Source organism: Hyaena hyaena, unplaced genomic scaffold, assembly GCF_003009895.1.
Source record: "Hyaena hyaena isolate Hyena2069 unplaced genomic scaffold, ASM300989v1 scaffold_155, whole genome shotgun sequence".
Lineage (NCBI taxonomy): Eukaryota > Metazoa > Chordata > Mammalia > Carnivora > Hyaenidae > Hyaena > Hyaena hyaena.
In genome coordinates, this window is record NW_024080787.1 from 2,643,939 (window position 1) to 2,667,090 (window position 23,152).

Here is a 23,152-nt window from a genome sequence, read left to right on the forward strand (position 1 = left end):
TGTCTGCTTGCTTCTCCACCATCGCCACCACCTCTGTTCCTGCAATTAACAGGCTAATTATACGTTCTTGTTCCGTACGGGCACGTACTTTTATCCACCACCTACATGTATACTTAGATATTTGTATTCCAGCCATCTACGATAAATGTTAATGGTTTTATTGGAAGGAATTAATTTTAAAATCTGAGGTTCTGTGACTTAGGTAGAAAACTTGTGGAAAATAGTTTTCTATCAAAATGTAGAAAGCCCTGCTCTCCCATCTCTGCATTCTTTGTGGGAAGTCCTTTGCGTTTCTGCCCGATGCTGACTTCCTCTGGGATTCCTATTTTAACTTCTTTGTTCTTCAGTTCTTTGTGTCTCTTAGGTTTGTGTTGAGAAATGGTAACATGGAAGTGTGTATTGGTTCAGCAACAGGGTTTCACATCATTTATACTGTATCGTTAACAAAGATGATGATCTTTGTCTCTCCACAGCTTTCCCAGGCAGCAGCCAGCATCGATAACCGGGTCCCCACTCCTTCCTCGGTGGCCAGCGCCGAAACCAACTCCCAGCAGCCAGGACCTGAGGCTCCGATGCTGGAGATGAAAGCAGAGGTCAAGACCGAGGACACTGAGCCCGATGCCAGTGAATCCAAGGGGGAGCCAGGGTCTGCGGTAGGTGCCGCTCCTGGGTGTGAACAGATGCACAGTGCAAGTGTCCCTTAAGTGTCCTAAGGGAAGATGCCACAGTCCCTCCATGGACAACCCTACTTTTTGTTTTAATATCCTGTTTGATCATGTGTTCACAGAAGATCCAGGTTAAACACAGATTGGTTATTGTTAGGTATTGGGTACAGGCTTTGTTTTATTTTGCCAGAAATGAAGAGCGCTGGTTTATATTTTAAATGACAGGATCATCCAATGACATTTCACTGCGGTTCTTTATTCATGCACAGCTCTGCAGGGTCCAACGGCCCAAGGGCGTGCTCGGGCACAGTCACCTGTGCCAGAAGTTGAAAAGTAGATCCAGCCCCACAGACAGGTTTTGTTTGGCCCCCACATAATATTTTTTAAAACAAGGAACTGCAAATAAAACTGGATTTCTGGCTTTTCTTTGAAAATGAGAAGCTTTGCCAGCACTGTGCTTGCATGCCCGTGATGGCGGTCTGGGTGGGAGCCCCAGCCACGGCCTGTAGCTGGGGCTCAGGCGCCCCAGTTTGCCAGAGTCTCTGCTCCTCTGCCAGCGCACACGCCTCCCGCTGCACCACCCATTTCACCTTCCTGGCCCTCAGAGCAATGTGGTTTTTAAAACTTGCCCCAGTTTTCAAGGAGATTCTTGTTCCAAACTAGGAGTTCCTCTCTGGACAAGCACTGAGCAGGTGATGGGTGCCTGGAGGCTGCCGCTTTTATACCCTCCGGCATGTGACATTGTTACATTAGGACTCTAGCTGCAGAGGTGCTGTATTAACTCACCCGGCCCCAGGTGCTCCACTCCTCCACCGAGGAAAGGCAGAGATGGCACATGCAGCTCTGAGCAGGGGAAGGTTTTGACAGGCCCGGGTAGATTGTTAAGAGCTCTGATAAGGCTCCGTTAGAATAAAGGTTTTTGATATTTGTATGTCATTATCTGTCATTTTGTTTCTCTCAAGATGATGGAGGAGGATCTGCAAGGATCTTCTCAAGTTAAAGAAGAGACAGACACGACAGAACAGAAATCGGAACCAATGGAAGTGGACGAGAAGAAGCCAGAAGTCAAAGTAGAAGCTAAAGAGGAAGAAGAGAGCAGTGCTAACGGGGCCGCCTCTCAGTCAACATCTCCCTCACAGCCACGCAAAAAAAGTAGGTTGTGTTTCCCGGAACTTCACCATGTTGTGATTCCATACTGCGGACTTAAAGCTAAAGCAGAAAAGTGATTGCCCCTCCCCTTGTATCTTGCCTGCCTGCCATTCCCCGAGTCTTACCTCGACATGAAGAAATGACAACAGTGAGCTGGACTCCAACCTAAAGACCCACAGGGTTTATGGGAGGAATGAGAAATGGGCTGCGACTCTGAGGCACAGGCCAGAGGGGAGGATGCATCGAGTCTGCGCACCTGCTGAGGAGCTCGGGCTTTTGCCTGGCAGGACACTGGTAGATGTGAGCGGGAGGTTGCCCAAAGCCACCCCAGGGAACTTCTCACTGAGGCAGCACTCGTGTGCGCTGGTGCAGATGGGAAGCTGGGTGCCCGGCGTCAGCGCTCAGTGTGGTGGGCCCCCGGGGCCTAGTGCAGCAGGAGGGGCAGGTAGGGAGGAGTTGGAGGGAACCCTTTGGAGGTCCTAAGTAAGGAGGTTAACAGGTGTCGCTCCAGAAGTTAAGGACTGCATGTGACACATTTGGGAAGGACAACCAAGAAATGTCAGAGGCTGATATTGTCTAATTTTGCCCCTGGGAGGGACCCTGGAGCTAGTGGGCTACCAGAAGCTTTCAAGTATTTACTCTCAGGCCTGTTTATACTCTAAAAATTGAGGGCCCCAGAGTTTTTGTTTGTGTGGATTATGTCGCCATTTATTCTGTTTGAAATTTTAAAAATCCGTGTTTATTTAACAAATCTATTACATGACATCCATGAGTAACACATCTTTATGAAAAATAAGCTTCCCGGGGCGCCTGGGTGGCTTAGTCGGTTAAGCGTCCGACTTTCGCTTAGGTCATGATCTCGCGGTTCGTGGGTTCGAGCCCCGCGTCGGGCTCTGTGCTGACTGCCAGCTCGGAGCCTGGAGCCTGTTTCGGTCTGTGACACCCTCTCTCTCTGGCCCTCCCCTGCTCACGCTGTCTCTCTCTCTCCTAGAAATAAGTAAAACATAAAAAAAAAATTTTTTTAAAGAAAAAGAAAAATAAGCTTCCCAAAACATACATTTTTAGAGTAGTGACGGTGTTTTCTTCATAACATTACGACCCTGAGAGTCCAGCAAACACGTTTGGATTCTCCTGTCTGCCGCTGCCAGCTCCCTGGTGCTGCGTCGTTTGTTTCCAGTCCCTGAAGACATGTCAGCCGTGCTCAGGTGGTTGATAAGGAAAGAGTGAGGGCCTTTTCAGGTCATGTTGTCGTTCTCGTTTGATACTACACCAAAACTCAGAGAGTGGAAGTCTCGTGGAGATGAGTTGCACTGTGCTGTCTGGGTCCACAGCACTGAAGATGTCATGCCCAGTGATGTTACAGTCCGTGGTCTGCCTTGTGTTTTGTTTTTTAATAACACAATCCTTTGGTCATCTTGGAATTTGGTTCGTTGAGTTGCACAGATTTTCCAAATGTACAATATTTTCACTGTACAATATTTTTTAATGTTTGTTTATTTTTGAGAGAGAGGGAGAAATAGAGCACCAGTGGGGGAGGGGCAGAGAAAAGGAGGCACAGAATCCGAAGCAGGCTCCAGGTTCTGAGCTGTCAACCCAGATCCCACCGTGGGGCTTGAACCCACAAACTGCGAGATTATGACCTGAGCCAAAGTCGGACATAATTGACTGACCCAATCAGGCGCCCCTTCACTGTACAATACTTTTAAAAATCATATTTATTAACATCACTATGAACCTCTTCAAAAAAGTCTTGGAAACTTTGAGAGGGTGTGAAGCTCATGTGGCAGATAAAAGCTTTTCCAAATTCTAGTTTTGGCCTAAGCCCAAATTTTATCATTAGCAACAAATACTGTCCATTGTCCTTGGTGTAACTGGCCCATTTTGTCCCTTTTTGGGACAGTGTCTGCCATGTGCCCAGATCTGAATACTGGGAGCCTCTCTCAGGTCTTTTTCCCGGTCGCACGTGTTCCATGCTGAGCAAGCAGCTGCTTTGCCTCTCAGCTCTGCGCACACCAGCTCCTCCGCTCAGGACAGTCTCTGCACGCAGGGAAGTGCTTGACGCCCGCTTCCTGTTTGGTCGTGCTAAATCAAAACGTGTGGCCTAGGGTCAAGATTCTTAAAAGTAATAGTGTTTACTGCTGGATCGAGGATGTTGAGTGCAGCTGCCATATTTTCCTGTGTGTGCCCAGCAGCAAGGAGCACAGTGACGACTGAGTCGGGTTTAGTGCTGCTGCCTACGCGGTGGTGCCGCAGCGTGAGTGATTCTGCGCCTCGTCCCTTTTGCCCATTTGTGCCAGCGTCACCACGGTGCAGCAGGCAGATGACGACCTGGTGTTACCATGAAAATCGTTTTATGTTACGGAAGTAGACTTGATTTCACAGACTCTTGGAAAGGTCCTAGAGCAGCGCCAGAACTTTCTGTGACGACAGGAACGTTGCATATCTGTGCTCTCTGTGGTTGTCACCAGCTACACATAGCTCCTGAGCACTTGAAATGTGACTGAGGAAGGGCTTTTACGTCAGTGTGGCAGCTAAGGACAGGAGTTTGAAAATGCTTTTCCCTCGGCATAGGTGTTTTAAACAGATGTGTGGAGAGAGAGTAAATGAGTGACGGACCCAAGTGACCCGCGTGTTAGGGTGCCACCAGGAGGTGATGCAGCCTCCAGCAGGGGGCAGCGCGCTCTCCATGAAGAGCCAGATAGTTCCCTGTAGGCTTCACATCCATCCGTATGGTCTCTGTTGCAGCCACTGTTTTGTGTCCTGAAAGCCTCCACAGAGCGTAACTGCATTCTAATAAACCTTTACTTGAGACTCATTTTGATTTCATGTATCATGAAATATTATTCTTTTTTTTTTTCCTAACCATTAAGAAACATAAAAACCAGTTTTATCTCACAAGCAATACAAGGGCAGGCCACTGGCCAGATTGGGCCGGTGGGTCAGAGTTGGCTGACCGCTGGCCTAAGAAGAATGCAGAAGCTATTGATTAAATAATTGTTTTCTTATATTATTCAAAGAAAATCAAATGCTACTCCATTTCTGTAAAAAACAAAAGAGAAGGAGGTAGCTGAAGGCACCATGTGTGTGTCTCTGGAGGCTCCCATCAGGCACATCCGCTCGGGAGGCCCGGGCTCTGCGTGCGCGCCGAGCCAGCAGCGGTCCCCTCTGCGGGGCGGGGTGCGGCATGACCGAGCACTGCCCTGAGCACTGCCGACTGACCTTCTTGCCTTCGTGGGTTGTCGCTCACATTTTCCCAGCCATGAAAACTCACTGGGTTTTGTGTGAATGTACCGTCTTAGACATATTTGGCAGCTGGTGTCCATCCTTGGATTGGTGACAGCGGAAAGTGTAGTAGGAAATGAAGTGGTTCAGAGATGGAGGGAACAGTACAGAACTTTGGGGGGAAATTCTTGATCTGGTAGTTTCGTTAGTGCGTACATTTGGTTGTGAGGTTGGAATACAAAACTGTGTCGGGTGTCTGAAATTACTTCAGCCAAGGACAGAAAAATGTCGCCGGAAGAAGAAAGGCCTCTTCCAATAAAATGGCTTTATTACCACCCATTGGATCAAGCAGATTTAGGAGTTAGCTTCATTTTCAGTTCAACACAGTTTTAATGTTGCAAACCCTTTTACTGAAGAAGCAAACTTGCCAGCGTGGTTAGTATTTTGTTTCATGACACAGGTGCAGTTTTAAAACCCTAACGTTACTGTGTTTTCAGAAGCCCCGCTGTAGCCTTAGAACGTCCACGACCCCTGTGGGGAATGGGGGCCCTTGCAGGCCTTACGGCATTGGTGGCTATGAGGGTGGAGATGGTTGGACCCTTAGAGAGGCAGACTGGGCTTTGATTTGGAATGTGACAGGTACGGAGTCTGAGTGCCTCGTGAATGGCGTCATTTGCTGGTGTTTTCTCCCCACAGTCTTTAAGCCGGAAGAGTTACGCCAGGCTCTGATGCCAACCCTGGAAGCGCTTTATCGCCAGGACCCCGAGTCCTTGCCTTTCCGGCAGCCTGTGGACCCCCAGCTCCTAGGGATTCCAGTAAGTTCCCATGGCGAAAATATAACTGTGCCAGCATAACTCCAGGTATCCATGTTTCACCTCTGAAAATTGAGTAACATACCCTTGATTTAAAGATTTTTCTCCTATAAAAAAACTTATCTGTCAAAGCAGTAACACACCTTTATACACCTTTGTCTCACTGAGTGGAGTGTGTGTTTCCCCGCCTCTTCTGTCTGCCCCAGGGTCCAAGGTGGGGGAGCACACCTGGGACACACCGCCTACGAACACACAGCCTCTGGAGCCTCACTTAGATTTGGGGCTGTGTGTGAGCTTTTGTCTCAAAGGGTGGTGGTAAAGAATTGGCGCTCGTCAGTTAGAAAACACATGGGCCTCTCATTTTGGTGTCTCTGGGTAGTCTTACAAAGGCCATAGTGACCCAACAAATTTCTGTTAAGCGGTGTTACTATTTTTGTTTCTGTTTTTGTGTTTGTCTTGGAATTTCATCTTGCTTGCCAGGACCAAGAGTAAATCTCTGTAAAAACATATTACCTGATAAATGTGCTTACCATTTTAATTCAATGCATTAAAATCCTTATTTTTAAAATTTTCGGGGCACCTGGGTGTGGCTCAATCGGTTGAGGATCTGACTTCAGCTCAAGTCATGAGCTTACAGTATGTGAGTCTGAGTCCCACGTTGGCCCTGTGCCGTCCACCACGTGGAGCCTGCTCCTGCTTTGGATCATCTGTCCCCTTCTCTCTCTGCGCCTCCGCACTCATGCTGTCTCAGAAATAAACCTTTTTTAAAGATAAATTCTAAAAAAGAAATAAAAGCTTCTACTGAAACATCTTTTACCCATTCTTTTATTAAATAACATATTAATATCATTTTAACTTTGTCTTTGAAATAATTTGGTCACACTTGACAAAATTATTACAATTTTAGGTAGTTCAGCCAGAGGAAGGTCAGAGGTTATTTTCTTTTCCGTTCCCATTTGTTACTATTGGAAATGGAAGTTGTTCTGGTACTTAACTATTTCTCTTGTGTTTAAAATAAAGCTGCTACGCAAGGCTGGCGTTTAATATTAGGGAGATCCACTAGACTGAGTCTGTTTTTGTTTTTAAGGATTATTTTGACATTGTGAAGAACCCTATGGACCTTTCCACCATCAAGCGTAAGCTGGACACGGGGCAGTACCAAGAACCCTGGCAGTACGTGGACGATGTCTGGCTCATGTTCAATAATGCCTGGCTCTACAACCGGAAGACATCCCGGGTCTATAAGTTCTGCAGCAAACTTGCCGAGGTCTTTGAGCAGGAAATTGACCCCGTCATGCAGTCCCTTGGATATTGCTGTGGACGCAAGGTATAGTTTAGACTTTTTCTGGAAAGTGAACTTTTCTGGTTAAATTAGCCAGAGCAGGTATTATGATAACGTGATAGACTCTACACTGTAGCCCACCTGTGTTCTGGGAAGGACCCAGATGGAGTCTGGGTTTTTGCAAAACAGTCGGTTGCCTGAAGCCATGTAATGGATGATCAAAGCCAGATTGCTTACTGGGGAGGACCTTGGGTTATTCCTTTCTGGCTGCCCCTGTGTCCCTTCATGCATGTGTAACAAATGTCTTTTGACACTGATTCTGTTACATGGAATCCAGAAATGTCTTTATTAAATAGCTGTGAAAATTGTTAGGAAGTTATACCGTGTACTAACAGAAATATTTTACTGGCTGAATCTAACAACTCTTCTTCATGAACTAGCACATTGTAGAACAGTCATTGGGATGCGTTTTTAGTATTTTCTCCTTTGTTTTTGCAGTATGAGTTTTCCCCACAGACTCTGTGCTGCTACGGGAAGCAGCTGTGTACAATTCCTCGTGATGCTGCCTACTACAGCTATCAAAACAGGTGAGCAGCGCTGGTGTCCCGGTCCCACACAGGAGGAAGGGCTCAGGGCAAGGCACGTTCATCTGATTACAGCCTGGAGTTCTTTCTTTTCCAAAGTTCTAATGAAATGGGCCACTGTTTCAGTGCTTCTTAGTCATCAGATAGGCCCCATGATTTGTTAATTTTAAAGCAGGCTCTTACACTATAACAATTTAAGCTCCAAACTGCTTGCTGCACTACTTGAATCAGGAAGGTTAGTTCTAAAGCTGTGGTCTTTCCACAGTGTAACCCACCTGACAGTCTGGAGTACAGAGTAACTCTAATAAAGGTTGACATACCTTTTTGAAGATCTTAGTAAAGTGGAAACATTGTATTTTATTACCTCATATGTAAATATTTGCCTACATAATTTGGGTGGGATGGTCTGATGGAAAGACTTGCTTGCATTAATGACAATTCATTTTAAAAATAATGAAAGCAAAAATAAATAAATAAAACGTTTAGACTTAAAAAATCTTTTTTAATTAACAACGCAACACAGAACGAGATCTGGTGTTCTTGTTGAGTTCAGTATCTACTCCCCTATCATAGGATGGCCATTTCAGGGTTTTGTGTTAGGTATCCTTGAGAAATATTGCCATTCTCTTAAAATGTGAGGGTGGCTAAATGAGTTTCCTGTCTTAAGTAAAAGAGAATGAAAATAATATTTTTTTGTTGGTAATTTGCCACACAAATAAAACCTCCACAGTTTGGGGGATTGTTTTGAAAATTGAACTTACTTGTGTCTGTTGTTTCGGGTAGCCACGTGTTGCCACAGCATGAGGGCATCGTGCCTGGAGGTGCAGATTTTAAATCTCGGTCAAATTCAGTTACCTTGCCTTCATTTTAGGAATAGGCAACTAAATTTATGTGACCAAGGTACAGCTTTGTGCCTATTTCTTGTTTTTAGGTTCAAGTATTAAATGTCAGTGTTAATGTTTTTTTTTCAATACTAATGTTTTGATTATTTGATCTTGTTGGCTTATAGTGATTGCATATATTCCCCTATTTCGAAGAAGTAGAGGGCTTTTTGTTACCTGTTCAGAAATGAACGCACAGGCCTGAATAATTTGTAATTTTGAAATTATCTGTGTTCTGATTATGCTTTTACACTACTTGAATTTTTTAAAAATATCTAAATCATATTTATGATAATTAGTAAGTCCCATCAAAATCCTACTTAAAACAAAACAAAAAAAAGCTGTTGACCTAAACATGTCACAAGGAAAGATTGCTGAGCCTTGCCCAGCTCGCTTGTCAGTGCACCGTTCAGTTAGAGTGAGGTGCTGGAGTGTGGCCTGTACCCTGTCCCTGTAAAAATATGTTAACATCTGGAATTTAGTTTCTGTCTTAGCTTCCCCTTCTATCCGTGGGAGACAGAGTTTGAAATAATACCATAGTCCCTTCATGATGGACTCTCTCCTATACTGACAAGTGCTGTTGTGGGAGTTCTGGCCCTTCCAGCTAGTGTTAGCCCCGTGATCTTCAGCACATCCCATAATGTCGTCTGAAGTTTAACTTTGTTCATGATACGAGCACAAGAACACCTTCCCTATCAGCCTCGGTTGTCAGTCTCCATGAAATCATGAACAGGGGATTCACTTTGGAAATTTATGTGCCAAGCAAAATAAAGTTTGGAAATTGTAAGAGAACAGATTTCAGTCACCTGTTCCCTGAAAAATGCCCCTGCTGCTGGGTGCCCAGCGTGGTTTGGGTCTAGAAGGGAGAACAGACAGCAGGTTGCTTGCCTCCATTTCTAAAATTTGGGGACCTTTTCATTGTCGTTTCACTGTTCCTGCATTGTTTGGGACCCTGATTTGCTCATTTGAGAGCAGTTAATTTCAATAGAACTGATAGGATCAGGGCACACCACTTCTCTCTGGCAGGAGGTTCCTCAGGGAGTACAGGCACAGGATTGTTGGGGAAGGTCTGAAATGTCCAGTTTTATTTTTGTGTAGAATTTCATCTTTACTGAACAAAAGTATTTTTCTTACAAGTAGAGACAGAAATAAAGTTCTGGTCTAAAGTCTAGGCGTGCCACTCCTTTGCTGAGTCTCGCGAGGTGTGCTTCCGAGAACACTGTGCTTGCAGAGACTAACGTGCTGTAATGCTAAGAAAGCAGTGGCCTCACTCCACAATGAACATCTTAACTGCTTACTTTTTTTATTTGCATCTTTGACTACTTGTGAACACCGTTGTGTTCTCACAAGTAACTGTTTGGCACTTAGAGTCCTAAATTGGGCACCTCGAGCAATAGGATGTCCTACAGACCATTTAAACAAGTGAAACTAATATAAACTAGCTTGTGTACCCATCTTCACTTGTTTCCATGCTTTTAATATTTGAAAGTAACTCATGTTGGGAAAACTTATGTACAAATTTTTCAGAGACCGTCTTCAGATATCCCAGTTATATGTATATTCTTATGGTACTTAAAACAATCTGCATTTGAAAATTTACTCCATACATTAAATTACCCTTACAGATAAACTATGCAGTTGCATAGTGCTAACTTTAGGTACCCAGATGCACATCGTTGTTGGATCATGTGAAGTATCTCTCCTTTGCAATTCCATATTCATCTGATTGCTTCCTTCACACAAGGCAGAATATCAACAAGGCTCTTAAGATTGAAAAGTGACTTTCTGAATGGTTCTGTATTTTTAGGGTGAATAAAGTTTGGACTAGGTAATAATGGGGGAGCAGTCTGGCATTCCAGTGTGTCTCCCACTGATGGCCAGGGCAGTTTAAACAGACTTGACCAGTGAGTGGCTGTGCCCTTTTCTCCAAACTGTTGCCACCTCTCAGGACCCTTCTCAAACCCAGCGCGGTTGATTCTCCGATGTCTCCACTTCCTTTGGGACGGCACTGTCTCTGTGCCTCCCAGGTTCCAGCCCAGAGGTGCTTTGGAGATGCGGGTTAGTTACCCACGGAGGGTGTTGGCTGCCACCGTCACCCGCGCCTTCCGTTCAGGCATCAATGCTTCTCTCCAGGCCAGTTTCCTCTGCCAGAGAGTGATGGGCTTATGATTCTTGTTTCCTGGACTTCCTGGGCTTGATGCCCTGCTTGAATAAAAGCTAAGAGTGTGTCCAGGGTCTTCAAGCCGTTTGGCCTCACGTGTAATTATCATGGCAGTTTCATTTCCAGACGAGTTCACCTTTTTGCTAGCCAGTGGTGGTGGTATATTTGATCATAAAATGAATTGGAACACTCAATTCCAAGTTTCATTTTTAAAAGAGAAGTAGTTCATATTGAGGGGGGTTATCTCTTTTGCATATTGTTTTGTTTGCCCATGAATTGGTTTATGGTTTCTACACTTTAATTGCCAGTGACGATCATGCCCTCCTGCACATGGGAATCCTTTACAAACTAGTGAACAGCCAGAATCTTGTTACAGTTGATTTAGAAAAAAAAACAAAAACAGAGATGTAGGTGAATTTTTCAACAGCAATGTTTTATCTGTTTGTTCTTGGTCAGTTTTTACTCTTGGCAGAATTCATTGATTGAATCATCTTAAGTAAACTGGTCCCAGGAAGAAACTTTCATTAATCCAGTTGCTCCCCACAGTGAATCTGTCATGTCTTCATCAACAGACGGAAAGATCGGATCATTTTGAGATGGTGCATGCTCTAAAGTTGTATGCTTTTAATTGACTCTGTGTGTTTAGTCAGTGAAGTATAGCAGACATAATGCTCAGTGTGTGTAATTAAGACTAGAATTAGAACTCGCGGGGGACTGATGTGAGCAGGAATGGAGACAGACGGCCGGGCGGGGGCCTGCGCCTCCGTCCTTGCAGCCGTGTGTGCGCGTGCGTGAGTGACCCTGCGAGCTGTCGCGTCCCCTGCGCGTGTCCGTGCGGTGTAGCACTCCGAGTCTCGTCACAGTGTCTTTAACACTAATCCTCTTGGCATCTTGTAGATGTAGTTTTGAGCACTAAAACCGCATTTTATTGTGCTGCTGCCACTACCTTATACTCATCCTTTTCGCTTGTATAATTCACCTCCATTCAGCTTGTTTATTTTTACAGTATTCTTGTGTGCCCATCTTGTTAGCAGCATCAGCCTGCACTTTTGTTGATTTCTCATTCGTCTTCTTTCCAAACATTTAATAGTTTTTATTTTAATTGTTCTTATTTGATAGCTTGAGCCCAGGCTCTATATTATCTTACAATAAATTGGGGTGATGGGTAATTTCTCAAATGCAGATTGTGCTTTAAAGATCAACTTTCCAAATTTGCTTAACTTGGATTGTCACCAAGTCAAGTGCAGTCAATCACTGAGGATCTCAGATTGGTGAATGATTGGTCCCAGTACCAAAAAGTTTGAACCAAAGCTTAGAACTGAATTTTCAAAGTCTTTGAGATTGTTCATGGATTTACATATATTGTATTGTTTATACAATATATCACAGTTTTTTTTCTCTGTACATTTGTACTGATAAATGGCTGGAAAGTCTTTGACCCCAACTGCATTTCTGTTAAATGTTTGTCTAGAATATGGATTTGGTTTCATTTGTATTGTAACCCAGTTAACTAAGTGATTAACATGAGAAAAATAACAGGAAAAAATTAAAACCAGTTCTGCGTGCTCAATATTTTCATATCTTTAAAAGATCTGGCTTAATACTGGAAATAAAATCTGTGAATTGCTATCAAGCATAAATTTTCCGTTTTGGAAAATAACTGCTTTTTTGAGGCCTTTGTCAGACTGTTTTGTTCAAAGTAAAATTTCTCCATTGCAAACCCTGGAGTTATATTTGATTTTTCTCTTAAGTGACAACAAAATTCAAACTCCTAAATTGAGGCTCCTTGCAATTCTAGTATTAACAACTCCTTGAAAACATTTGCATCTTGGAGCTGGCCCAAACCCAGCCCTTGTTAGTGATGATGGCCTGTGATGTGTGCAGTGAGACCGAATGCTAATCAAGCTTTGCCTTGGCTTTCTGCTCTGTGTTGTCTCGGTGTTTGCGTCTTACCTTTATGTCTGTGCTATTTGTTCCCTTCCCTGTTCTCTAATCCTGCCCTTCCCCACCTATCCCCTGTTCCTTCCATTGTCCTCACTGACCCATCAATCAACCAACAACGCCCCCCCTTCGTCGTGGTGATCTGCCCTGCTCTGATTGGTGGCTTCGTTGCTTGGGTGGCTGTGTGTTATGATGGACCAGTTCACCCAAGTATGGCCTTCTTGCTGACAGGTATCATTTCTGTGAGAAGTGTTTCACAGAGATCCAGGGGGAGAATGTTACCCTGGGTGACGACCCTTCACAACCCCAGACGTAAGTACTATTCTGTCATTTTTCTCGGGTTGACTCTTAATTGTTTTTTCCCTTTTGCCCATGATGAAAAGGGAAGTACCTCTGCCATTTTGATTTCCGTGTGGGGTGTTTTTTCGTGTTCACTATGCCCACATTCCTGCGTCAGAATGTAGCTATTCAGCTAGACACCAGCGCCACCTCCGCATTCTTCCCTCCTCATAAGACTGCGTCGCAGTAGCCTCCACAGCAGTGGACCGATCTCTGCCGTGAAAACCCCTGATTTTTCCTGGTGGGGGTCCTTCTCCATTTGGGGAAATTGTAAATTTTCACTTACACCTAAGAAACCAGTTCCCTTTCGACAGAACTGGCAGTAACCAAAAATCAATCTTATGTCCATACCCCATCTTGAGCATTCTTTTCATCTTCTCCTGAAACCTCTGTCCGCTGAGCTGCACAGCCTGTGATGGGACGCAGACAGGGAGACCCCAGAGTGTAGACCTGCCTCCTTCCTGGCTGGAGGTGTGTCTCTTGCTCACGTGCTCCAGCGTGCACAGGCCTGAGTTGGTCCATTCGTTCCTTCACCAAGTTCACCTTTGCCTCCCCAAAGCTTATCCCCTGATGGGGTTAACCTCCGAGTGGTCACATAGAATGTGGCCAGAAAAGGCGAACCCACCAGTTACATGGTCGGCTCACGTGTGTGCTCGAGATATCGAAAGCCTGCCGGCCACCGTGTCTGCCCCAGATTGCCAGCATCTTGTGGTTCTCTCTTTTCTCCTGACTCTGTCACGACTCCTGCCCTGCTGGGAAGGCTGCCAGTGTGACTGCCCGCCACCAGCGGGAAGGCTTCTCACCCGAGCAGCAGCCAGCAGTGTAGGGCATGGGCTCTGCACTCCCGCTTTACTCTGTCCAGTCACAGAACAAAACATAGCCACTCGTGAGACCTACAGACTGAAATGACAGACATTCTCCATATTCCGTTTATTTTTATGTCCTTTGTAATCTTAATTCCTTGGTCCAATTTTGTGATTAATAATTGGATTATATAGTTCTGTGAATCAGAAATAATTCACATACACACCGATCACAACAGGACAGTAGAGAAACCAAGTACTTCATTCTTGCAAAATAAGTAAAATATCCCCAAGTAGACGCTGATCTTGTGTTGTCTAATTCAGCTATTAGAAGAGTTGATTATCAGTCTGATCCAGGAGCCATTCACCATACAGATTTAATTGACAATTTGTAGTTTTGGATCTTAGCACGATTTTGCCATCATATTTTGACTAGTCTTAATTAAATCTTATAATAAGTGCTGGTGTTAGTTGGGAGGAAATATTCCAGTGCAGACAGAGAAAAAGAGTTGATAGTACTTTCTGTGAAAATAAGTTTTGCACTTGAGATTTCAGCCGACCATTATTTACTTTGTATTTGAAAAAATAGTTACAAAATAATATCCCACAGACCCTATAGTTCATGCTTAAAGAAATACATTTAGTTAACAATTTTCTTTCTTTTCTTTTTTCAAACAAGGACCATTTCAAAGGATCAATTTGAAAAGAAGAAAAATGATACCTTAGATCCTGAACCGTGAGTAGATAAGCAGCTTCTTTCTGACTTTTGGATTTTAAGCTTCAGATGGGGAAAACCCTCCCTGGGACTGGCCTGCAGGAGAAGCACCTTCGGAGTGTTGGGAATGGGTTGCCCTGGGTGGGATTCTCTGTATGAAGTTATTTCAGATAGTTTCTTTTAGATGGATGTTTTGGTTCTGTCAGAACCTTTCTGCTACTTCCGTCATCATGGTTACTGAGAAGCCATTTAGTGTGACTCTTTGGAGACTAAAGAGATGAATATTTTGTGGAGTAGTGTTAATACCATTTAAAGGGAAATTTCAGAACGAAAACTTTTTAGAAATGACTATTTTTTTCTTAATTTTTTAAAATATTTCTGAGAGAGAGAAAGAGAGCAGGAGAGGGTCAGAGAGAGAGGGAGACACAGAATCTGAAGCAGGCACCAGGCTCTGAGCTGTCAGCACAGAGCCTGATGCGGGGCTCGAACCCACGAGTCAGGAGATCATGACCTGAGCCGAAGTCGGCCGCTTAACCGACTGAGCCACCCAGGCACCCCAGAAATGACTTTTTAAAAATGAATAACAGGAGGCCCGGCATATGTTTTTGCCTCTTTGGTGTTGTGTACTTCCAAAGGCCATTGTCAAATGCTCTTCTTTTCTCCAGTGACCAGTGAGAATACTTCATATGCAAAGTTTGCTTTGTGATAACCCCTGAAGAGGCTTCAGAGCTCCTTCCTTATGGCAGTCCCTCCAGGTCCTGGAGTGCTCAGAGCACTTCAGTGTGTGTAGATGCCCACTGTGTTCTGTCACCAAGGTGAGCACAGGCGGCAGCACCATGGATGTTTGGGAGTCGAGAGGCAGGTCCTTCCTCCCGTGGTCCCAACGCTCCAGCTCTGGGGAGCTCCAGCCTCAGCAGGGCACCTGGTGCGTGAGGAGGCCTGCACCCCCTATTTTTCATGACCAGTGGATTGTCTGTCCTGGTGTCCCATGTCCGTGTTCACATTACATGAACCTCCCCTGCTCTCGGTGAAGGGCCACTAACACTGTTCTTTGACATGTAGATCTCCTCCTCTATATGCCCGGGAGGTTTTGAAGGACTTTATTTCTTTCTGTTAAGGACAGATCATCCTCGTAGATTCACCAGGCCAGGAAACAACTTTGCTTTCCAGTAGGAAACTACTTAAGAGACTCAGAGCAGCAGCTCAGGCAGGAAGTAGAAGCTTGACCTTATGAATAAAGAAGGACCCCTTAGTACAAGAAGCCACACTGTCCGGGTGAAGAAGGGGCCAGTCTAGGTGGCTGGTGAGATGCTTGTACGTGAACAGAAAACGTGGGAACGGCAGCCAGCCACTAGGTTAACAATAGTTCGGTAGGGAGAGGGTGAAATTCAAAATTGATAGAATAAGGTCTAGAACATATTTTTGTTGTTTATTTTGAGAGAGAAAGGGAGAGCACAGGTGGGAGAAGGGCAGAGAGGATCCCAAGCAGGCTCTGCTCTGACAGCAGTGAGCCTGACGCAGGGCTCAAACCCACAAACCGTGAGATCATGACCTAAGCCGAACTCAAGAGCTGAACACTTAACCGACTGAGCCCCCAGCCGCCCCAGCACATATTCTTTTGGGATCGTCCTCTTCCCTCACAGAGGAGGAAAGCGCTGAGAGTGGAGCATCTTTGGAGGGAGCACAGAAACAGAGGGAGCCATTGCCTGCTGACCGTTTAAATTCTTAACACAAGGATGAGCTCCACTGCTGAGGTTGCAGAGAAGGAGCTGGTTGGGGGCGAGGCAGCACTAGAGGAAAGGAATAAGGTTCCAAGCAGCCACGGGAGGTGGGGTGGGAGGGAGGCGGGGGGAGTTGTGACAGCACAGGACACACAGAGTGCCAGAAGGGCCGTGAACGAGGCACTCGTGCTGCTCCTGTGCACAGTTGTGCAGGTGTGTGTCCTTTCTCCGTCCCGACCAAACAGGAGCAGAGAGGCAGAGCTAGACTGGGTCCGTGGCTGAAGGCTTGCTCAGTAGGGGAAGAGGGAAGCTGGGGGCCCAGGACTCAACAGGCAGTGTTGAGAGTGTACCTCAGGTTCCCAGGCTCAGCACCCAGGCTGGTGGGAAGACCCGGAACCTAGCAGAGTTCGGAGGAGGTGTGGTGCCTTCTAGCCCCTCAGCCTTCCTCCAGATGTAAGTTGTGGGGGTGGTGAAGGGGTTGCCTGAGGAAACAAGTTTTGACGTCCATGCGTGTTGGCAACTAAGATTCCCGAGTGAGGTGACAGCCAGGTGAGCCACAGTGGGGGCTGCGACATAATGAGCCACGCCCCTGCTCTCCAGGGTCGACTCAAATAAAGTCCTCGCTTACCAGTCAGCTTTGTGCTGGACTCAGAGCAGATGCTTCCTGTGCCTCGGTTTAAGAGCAGGCGTCGCTAGGGCCGCCTGGGCGGTTCAGTCAGTTAAGCAGCGGACTTTGGCTCAGGTCATGATCTCACATTTTTTGAGTTCGAGCCCCGCATCAGGCTCTGTGTTGACAGGTCAGAGCCTGAAGCCTGCTTCAGATTCTGTGTCTCCCTCCCTCTTTGCCCCTCTCCCACTTGTGCTCTGTCTCTCTGCCTCTCAAAATGAAAAAAACATCAAAAATTAAAAAAAAAAAAAAAAAAGCAAGCACTTCTAACATGGAAGTGTCCTTCTCCATTACTTGAGTTCGTTTACATATGTGCAGGCACTGGGCGTGAAAATGTATAGTAATATCAGAAATACTGGCCTGTAAAATGCTCCTCTATCATAGAGATTTTTGAAAGTGAAGTTTCATTTCTGATTGCAAAGGAGATTTTTTAAATACAGCTGAATCAGAGGTGGCTCAGTGGAGTGCACAACTCTTGATCTTGGGGTCGTGAGTTCAAGCCCCATGTTGGGTGTAGGGAAAGACTAAAATAAATCAACTAAAATATGCTGAATCAATCAGAGGCCTTAATGAATGCCACAGACACTGGAAATGATCAGAGGACAAGGTGTGACAAGGTGTAAACGCGGCGCACAAGCTTCTGCCAGCGGCTCCCTTGTACACGTCCATGTGCAGTACAGCACACTCTCTCTGTCTTCCAGTTTTGTTGATTGCAAGGAGTGTGGCCGGAAGATGCATCAGATTTGTGTTCTGCACTATGACATCATTTGGCCTTCAGGGTGAGTAATTTCCTGGTGATTTCCTGTGATCCTGAGAAAAGCCTCTCTGCACGGAGTGGAGGGAGGGGCCTGCAGCGAAGCCAACAGCAATTGCTTCTCAGTTTGCATCCTTGGTGTCTGCCTCCTCTAGGGGTTGTGGACTCAAAGCAGTCTGCCTCTCCACGTGTGAGTGATGATGCCACAGAGCCCTTCAGAGCCGCACATCACTGATTTGGCGGCGAGACTGTTTTCTGCAATCTGATCACCCCCATTCTTCCCTTACAGCTTCGTGTGCGACAACTGCTTGAAGAAAACTGGCAGAACTCGGAAAGAAAACAAGTTCAGTGCGAAGAGTAAGTTGTGAAAGGGTTTCTGTCTCCCCATCTGCGCGAGAGGGGCTGGTTCCCGGCCCCCCCCCCGCCCCGTCTTCCTTCAGCCCTTCTCAGCACGTGGCTGTGAGGCCCACTTCTCCAGGGCTCTAGGCCAAAATCGCCTTCTAGCACCCCTAATTGGAATCATTGGGCCTGGTCTTTGCATGAAAATCAGATTTACGGTCAGTCCCTGTTGTAGGTGAAAGTTTAGAAAGCTCCAAGAGGGAAACTTTGTCAGCAGACCCTTTTCAAGCAGTTCAGAAATCTGATGCCCCACTCTCACATCCCGTTGTGTCCAGCATGCTCAGCCCCGGGCCGTGTGGGGCAGCCATGTGCCCCTCTTGGCCTGCTGGGGGCCGGCCACCACCAGCCGGGACCGGCAGAGCCTGCGCTGCCTGAGGACCAGTTGTGCATGTTGCTGCTGCATTTTGGGTGGCAGCTGGTGTCCGTCACAGTAGAGAGCAGCCTTCGGCAACATGAAGTAACTCTTCCTGGGTAGCCTTCTTTTCCAGTGCGATCTTTGCCGATTTGGTTCTCAGGGGCTGGGGCCCCCTTGCACAGTGTGGTGTTCCTGAACTGTCCTATGCTGAGTTTGCAGCAACCCCGAGTAAAAAAGCCGCCTCCAGAAGCGCCTCGACAGCCCATTTGGCCAGTGCTCCCCAGCAGGCCCGGTGGCCGACGCACTGCTTGAGGCATCCCCAGCAAGAGCCAGGGCCTCTGGGGAGCAGGGAGCAGGAGAGAGACGAGGTGGAGGGAGAGATCCCTTGCCAGGGGGAGGAGGGGAAGGGAGCAGGCAAGGAGGAAGCCACTCCAGGGGCTTCGCAGCTCAGTGCGAATTCGGGTACAACTGTCTTTACCAAAATGCACAATTATCCTATAATGTAACCTCACTCTTGTAAAACCTAATGAAATATCGATGAACTCCCAAACTGTAGCAATATTTCTCTTTATGTAGATCAGGGTTTCTCAACTGAGCCACCATGACATTCAGGGCCAGGTAACTCTTTGTTATGGGGGCTGTCCTATGCTCTGTAGGATTTTAGGAGCATCTCTGGCTGCCAGTAGCTCTACCCCCGCCCCACTGAGTGGCGGCCATCAGAAACGTCTTCAGTCATTGCTGCATGCTGCCCGAGGCAGGAGGCACAGTTGCCCTCGGGTGAGAACCCTAGCTTTAGAAGGTCCGTTCTGAGTGAGATCCCTCATGCGGTCAGCAGCCTAGAAACACCTTGCTGGACCAGAGCCTCGTGACCAGAACACACTTGCCAGGAGAGCTGGGCCTGGGTAGGAGAGCAGTTGCGGCTGGTGGCGGAGGGGACAGAAACGCCCAAGAGTGGGCCTGGGAGGTGAGCCTTAGCATTGAAGATGCACAACACTGACTGACCAAGTAGAACCTCAGAGGTCTGGCCACCCCTCATATGGCGCAAATGTGTGAGCACAGCCTTTGCAAGGGTCTGTCGGCCGGAAAGGACAGGCTGCCTCATGTGCGTTTGTGCCAGCCCCTAACTGCCAACCAGTTATTGTCCCCCGCGCCCCTCCCTACCTGGCACCGAGCCCAGGCGGGTGGAGGGAGAAAGGACCAAATCAGAGCCCCTGTGCTGGAGACAGGGTGGCCCCGACGTCAGAAAGCAGACGCTGAAGGATTTGATCTCAAAGGGACAGAACAGAAGAGACCCCATCACGTGCTTTGGGTGAAAATGCACGTTGCAAGCCTGGGGGAAGGGAGCCTACAATCCAGAGTGTTGGTTTCTAGATTCTGCAGTTGTACTTTTACACGTGCATCCCATGACGCTGTCTTCACGCGCGCGTGAAGACATGTGTGGCCGGCCCCTCAGCATGAGGGGGGTCCCCAGGAAGCAAACACAGGCGGAAAACTGGGAGTGTGGCAGAACGTGGCAGAACTGCACACGACACACAGGAAGGGTGTGGTGCTCCCCGAAATCGTTCCTGCAGGGACCACCTCCGCACGGGGGACCCTGCATCTCTGAGTGACTGCCGGCGGCTCCCTATTTTCACTGTGCACGCTCTTCAGAGAGCACTTCCGCCTTCAAGGCGCTCGGTTACAGCAAGACAGTCCTGTGTGGTCTCATTTGAAACTTTTTTTGTTAATACAGATCATTCAGGTGCTTTGAAGGGAAAAAGTAACGACCTAAATTTAAAGGTTTATTGTTCCATTTGCTAATTGAAAATCAGAGTGTGTGTGGTCCTGTTTTCATAAAGGAAGGGGAGACCTGGACCATGGCAGGTGGCCCTTCTTAGCTGTGCCCTGCCTCTCAGGATCGGAAAGCACCTTGTGAGGGGGACAGGCCATGCTCAGCAGCGCACGGGGGCAGGAACATGAGGGTCTTCTGCCTTCCCCGGGGAGGCCACTCACAGAGCAGTGAGGTGGCTGTGCGCCCTGTGTCTTCGCCAGAGTGCAGGATAAATCATAAATCCGCTCTCCCCTCGTTTGTGGAGCTTGTCAAGTTCTTCGTTTTTGGTGGGGTTTTTATTTCATGGTCACTGTAGTTTTTTCTTTTTAAATCACTTTTATGGAGGTACAACTCATATACCCAAAAAAACTCTACCACTGCTATGTTTATTGCACAAAAACAAAATTTAAAAAGTCCGTTTAAAATTTCCAGATACTTCTTGTCCTCAGTAAAGAATCGTAAAAATCCCAAATAGCTTTTTAAAAATATTTCTCATTAACGTAGTATTTTAAAAATCAATAAATACAAAGAAGAAAATAATCAGTATTAACCTTCCGCAGCTTTTCCTTCTAGTCTTTTCCCCTTGTGCAAAGGTTTTTTCTGCTTCGCCCAGTGTTCTTGCCACAGTGGCCGTGTCTGGGGCATCCCCAGGAGAGAGAGGGTGTGGAGAGAGTCTAGGGCTGATCTAGGTGCTGATGCCATGTGGGCTCCTGTCTAGGACCTGATCCGAAGACCGTGAGGCTGCATGCGCGTCTCCTCCGAGCTGGGCAAGAACGGGGCTGGATTGTGGCCTCACCAGAGCCAGGGCCAGGGGAGGCAGGAGGTGGGCTCTCTGGGGCCCCATGTCCATTCTTGCTTTACCCCACAGCCTTTAGTCTGCCTTTGTGGCTCTTCTGTCCCTGTGTCCAGAAAAAAATGGAAATATGTGGGCATTTAAATGAGAGCACTTGTCAGCGCGTGGAGTGCCTGAGGCTCCCAAGTCCACCTTTCCTTTACTCAATGCTTACCTCATAGGACAAGCTAGGCCCCTTCTGGATTTGGAAAACGTTAATCCTTAGAGTATCAGACTGCACTGAAAGAGCAAGGAGCAAGGTGGGTTCTCTGGCTTCAGCCACCTTCTCCGCAGCCCATGCGAAGCCCCCTCACCTGCTTATTCTGGACTTTCAGGACTACAGACCACGCGATTGGGCAACCACTTGGAAGACCGAGTCAACAAGTTTTTGCGGCGACAGAATCATCCTGAAGCCGGGGAGGTCTTTGTCCGAGTGGTGGCCAGCTCAGACAAGACTGTGGAGGTCAAGCCCGGGATGAAGTCACGGTTTGTGTTCACATGTTGTACTGTTTTCTTAAGCGTTCTCTGAGGTGTCACCGTCCCTGGTTAACAAAAGTCCCGCTTTCTGGCAAGGCTTCAGGGCCTGGCTGGCTCAATTTGAAGAGCATGCACCTCTTCTCTCGGGCTTATGAGTCAGAGCCCCACGTTGGGTGAGGAGATTACTGAAAGAATAAACTTGGAGTTTGTAGAATTCAGAGGTTTTTCAGCGTGTAACGTATAGTCAACCCTTCTCTCTGTTCCATATTCATCAATGGACGTAAAATTTCTGACTGAGACTCAGAGAGAATGGGGTCACAGCTCCAAGCTGCCCAGGCTGGGCCAGCAGTCAGAAGAGGTGACCAGGCTTCGCTCCTCTGCACTGAGGGGGCTCAGGGCCAGAGGTCTGGTTGGTAAAGCCCCTGGGAAGCAGTGACGCATGCAAGCCTCAGGCTCTTTCATTCCAGGTTTGTGGATTCTGGGGAAATGTCTGAATCTTTCCCGTATCGAACCAAAGCACTCTTTGCTTTTGAGGAAATTGACGGAGTGGACGTGTGCTTCTTTGGGATGCACGTGCAAGAGTACGGCTCCGATTGCCCCCCTCCAAACACAAGGTAGTCCTCCTCCTCCTCCTCCTCCTCCTCCTCCTCCTCCTCCTCCTCCCCCCCCCTCCTCTACCACCACCACCACCACCACCACCACCACCTCACGTGTGTGTGTCATCGAGCCTGCACCCCTCAGACCCTATGTGTTGTAGAGAAGCCGTGTGCTCCAGACCTGGCTTTAAATAAGCCACGCTTAACTGACCAAGCTGGTTTAGTTTAAGCCTAAACCAATGAGAAGCGAAGGGTTTTGACGACTGGTGAGAGCCTGTTGTGTGTTCCGAGTATTCATGGGTTCCAGTCCTGGTCTTGCCTAGAGCAGGGGAGCCTACTGAGAAGGGGTGGGGATCCTTCCCGGGGCCGCCTCGTAGAAATGTACCTGTGAAAACAAAGTACCTCTGTCCAGAGTCCAGGTGAGGTGGCATTTCTCAGTTTGCCCTGGCCTCTCCCTGGCAATCCAGGTGGGCGACCCCATGGCTTCTCCGTTCAGCGATGAGCGAAATCATGCATTGGCAGCGGCAGTTGGTGATGGGAGTTTTCTTGCATCTTGTCTGTGGCCGGTGTAAATGGACAGAATGTGTCTCTGGAGCTTTTTGTGGATGTTGGTGTTTGGTTTCAGGTTTGGGGTGTATTCTGAACTCTGAATTAATTTCTTCCCACTTGCCCTCCCTACCCTAGGCGTGTATACATATCTTATCTGGACAGTATTCATTTCTTCCGGCCCCGATGCCTCCGGACTGCTGTTTACCATGAGATCCTTATTGGATATTTAGAATATGTGAAGAAATTGGGGTGAGTTTAATTGAGATTATTCAGAACTAATGAAAATTCCATTTTTAATTTTTACTGTGTATTTTATGTAATAATATGAGTATTTTTTTTTTTAAGTCGTATGTGTTTTTATTTTAATGTCCTTAGATGGACTCTGAGGTCTCCCACGGCCCCCTTTCCTTTGGGCCATGCAGATCTGCCTTCTGCGCT

At 47.0% G+C, this 23,152-nt stretch overlaps 1 protein-coding gene across 1 annotated transcript in view; it reads left to right on the forward strand.

Annotated features, from left to right (window-relative positions):
• LOC120236454 (CREB binding protein) overlaps window positions 1-23,152 on the forward strand; it is a 130,303-nt gene that overhangs the window by 96,647 nt on the left and 10,504 nt on the right. The window contains exons 15-26 of the mRNA XM_039239260.1: window positions 474-653; window positions 1,628-1,817; window positions 5,733-5,851; window positions 6,936-7,175; window positions 7,629-7,717; window positions 12,929-13,009; window positions 14,519-14,575; window positions 17,644-17,721; window positions 17,986-18,053; window positions 21,428-21,578; window positions 22,037-22,183; window positions 22,850-22,963. Of these exons, the coding sequence (XP_039095191.1) occupies window positions 474-653; window positions 1,628-1,817; window positions 5,733-5,851; window positions 6,936-7,175; window positions 7,629-7,717; window positions 12,929-13,009; window positions 14,519-14,575; window positions 17,644-17,721; window positions 17,986-18,053; window positions 21,428-21,578; window positions 22,037-22,183; window positions 22,850-22,963 (1,514 nt within the window). The remainder of the gene's footprint in view (window positions 1-473; window positions 654-1,627; window positions 1,818-5,732; window positions 5,852-6,935; window positions 7,176-7,628; window positions 7,718-12,928; window positions 13,010-14,518; window positions 14,576-17,643; window positions 17,722-17,985; window positions 18,054-21,427; window positions 21,579-22,036; window positions 22,184-22,849; window positions 22,964-23,152) is intronic.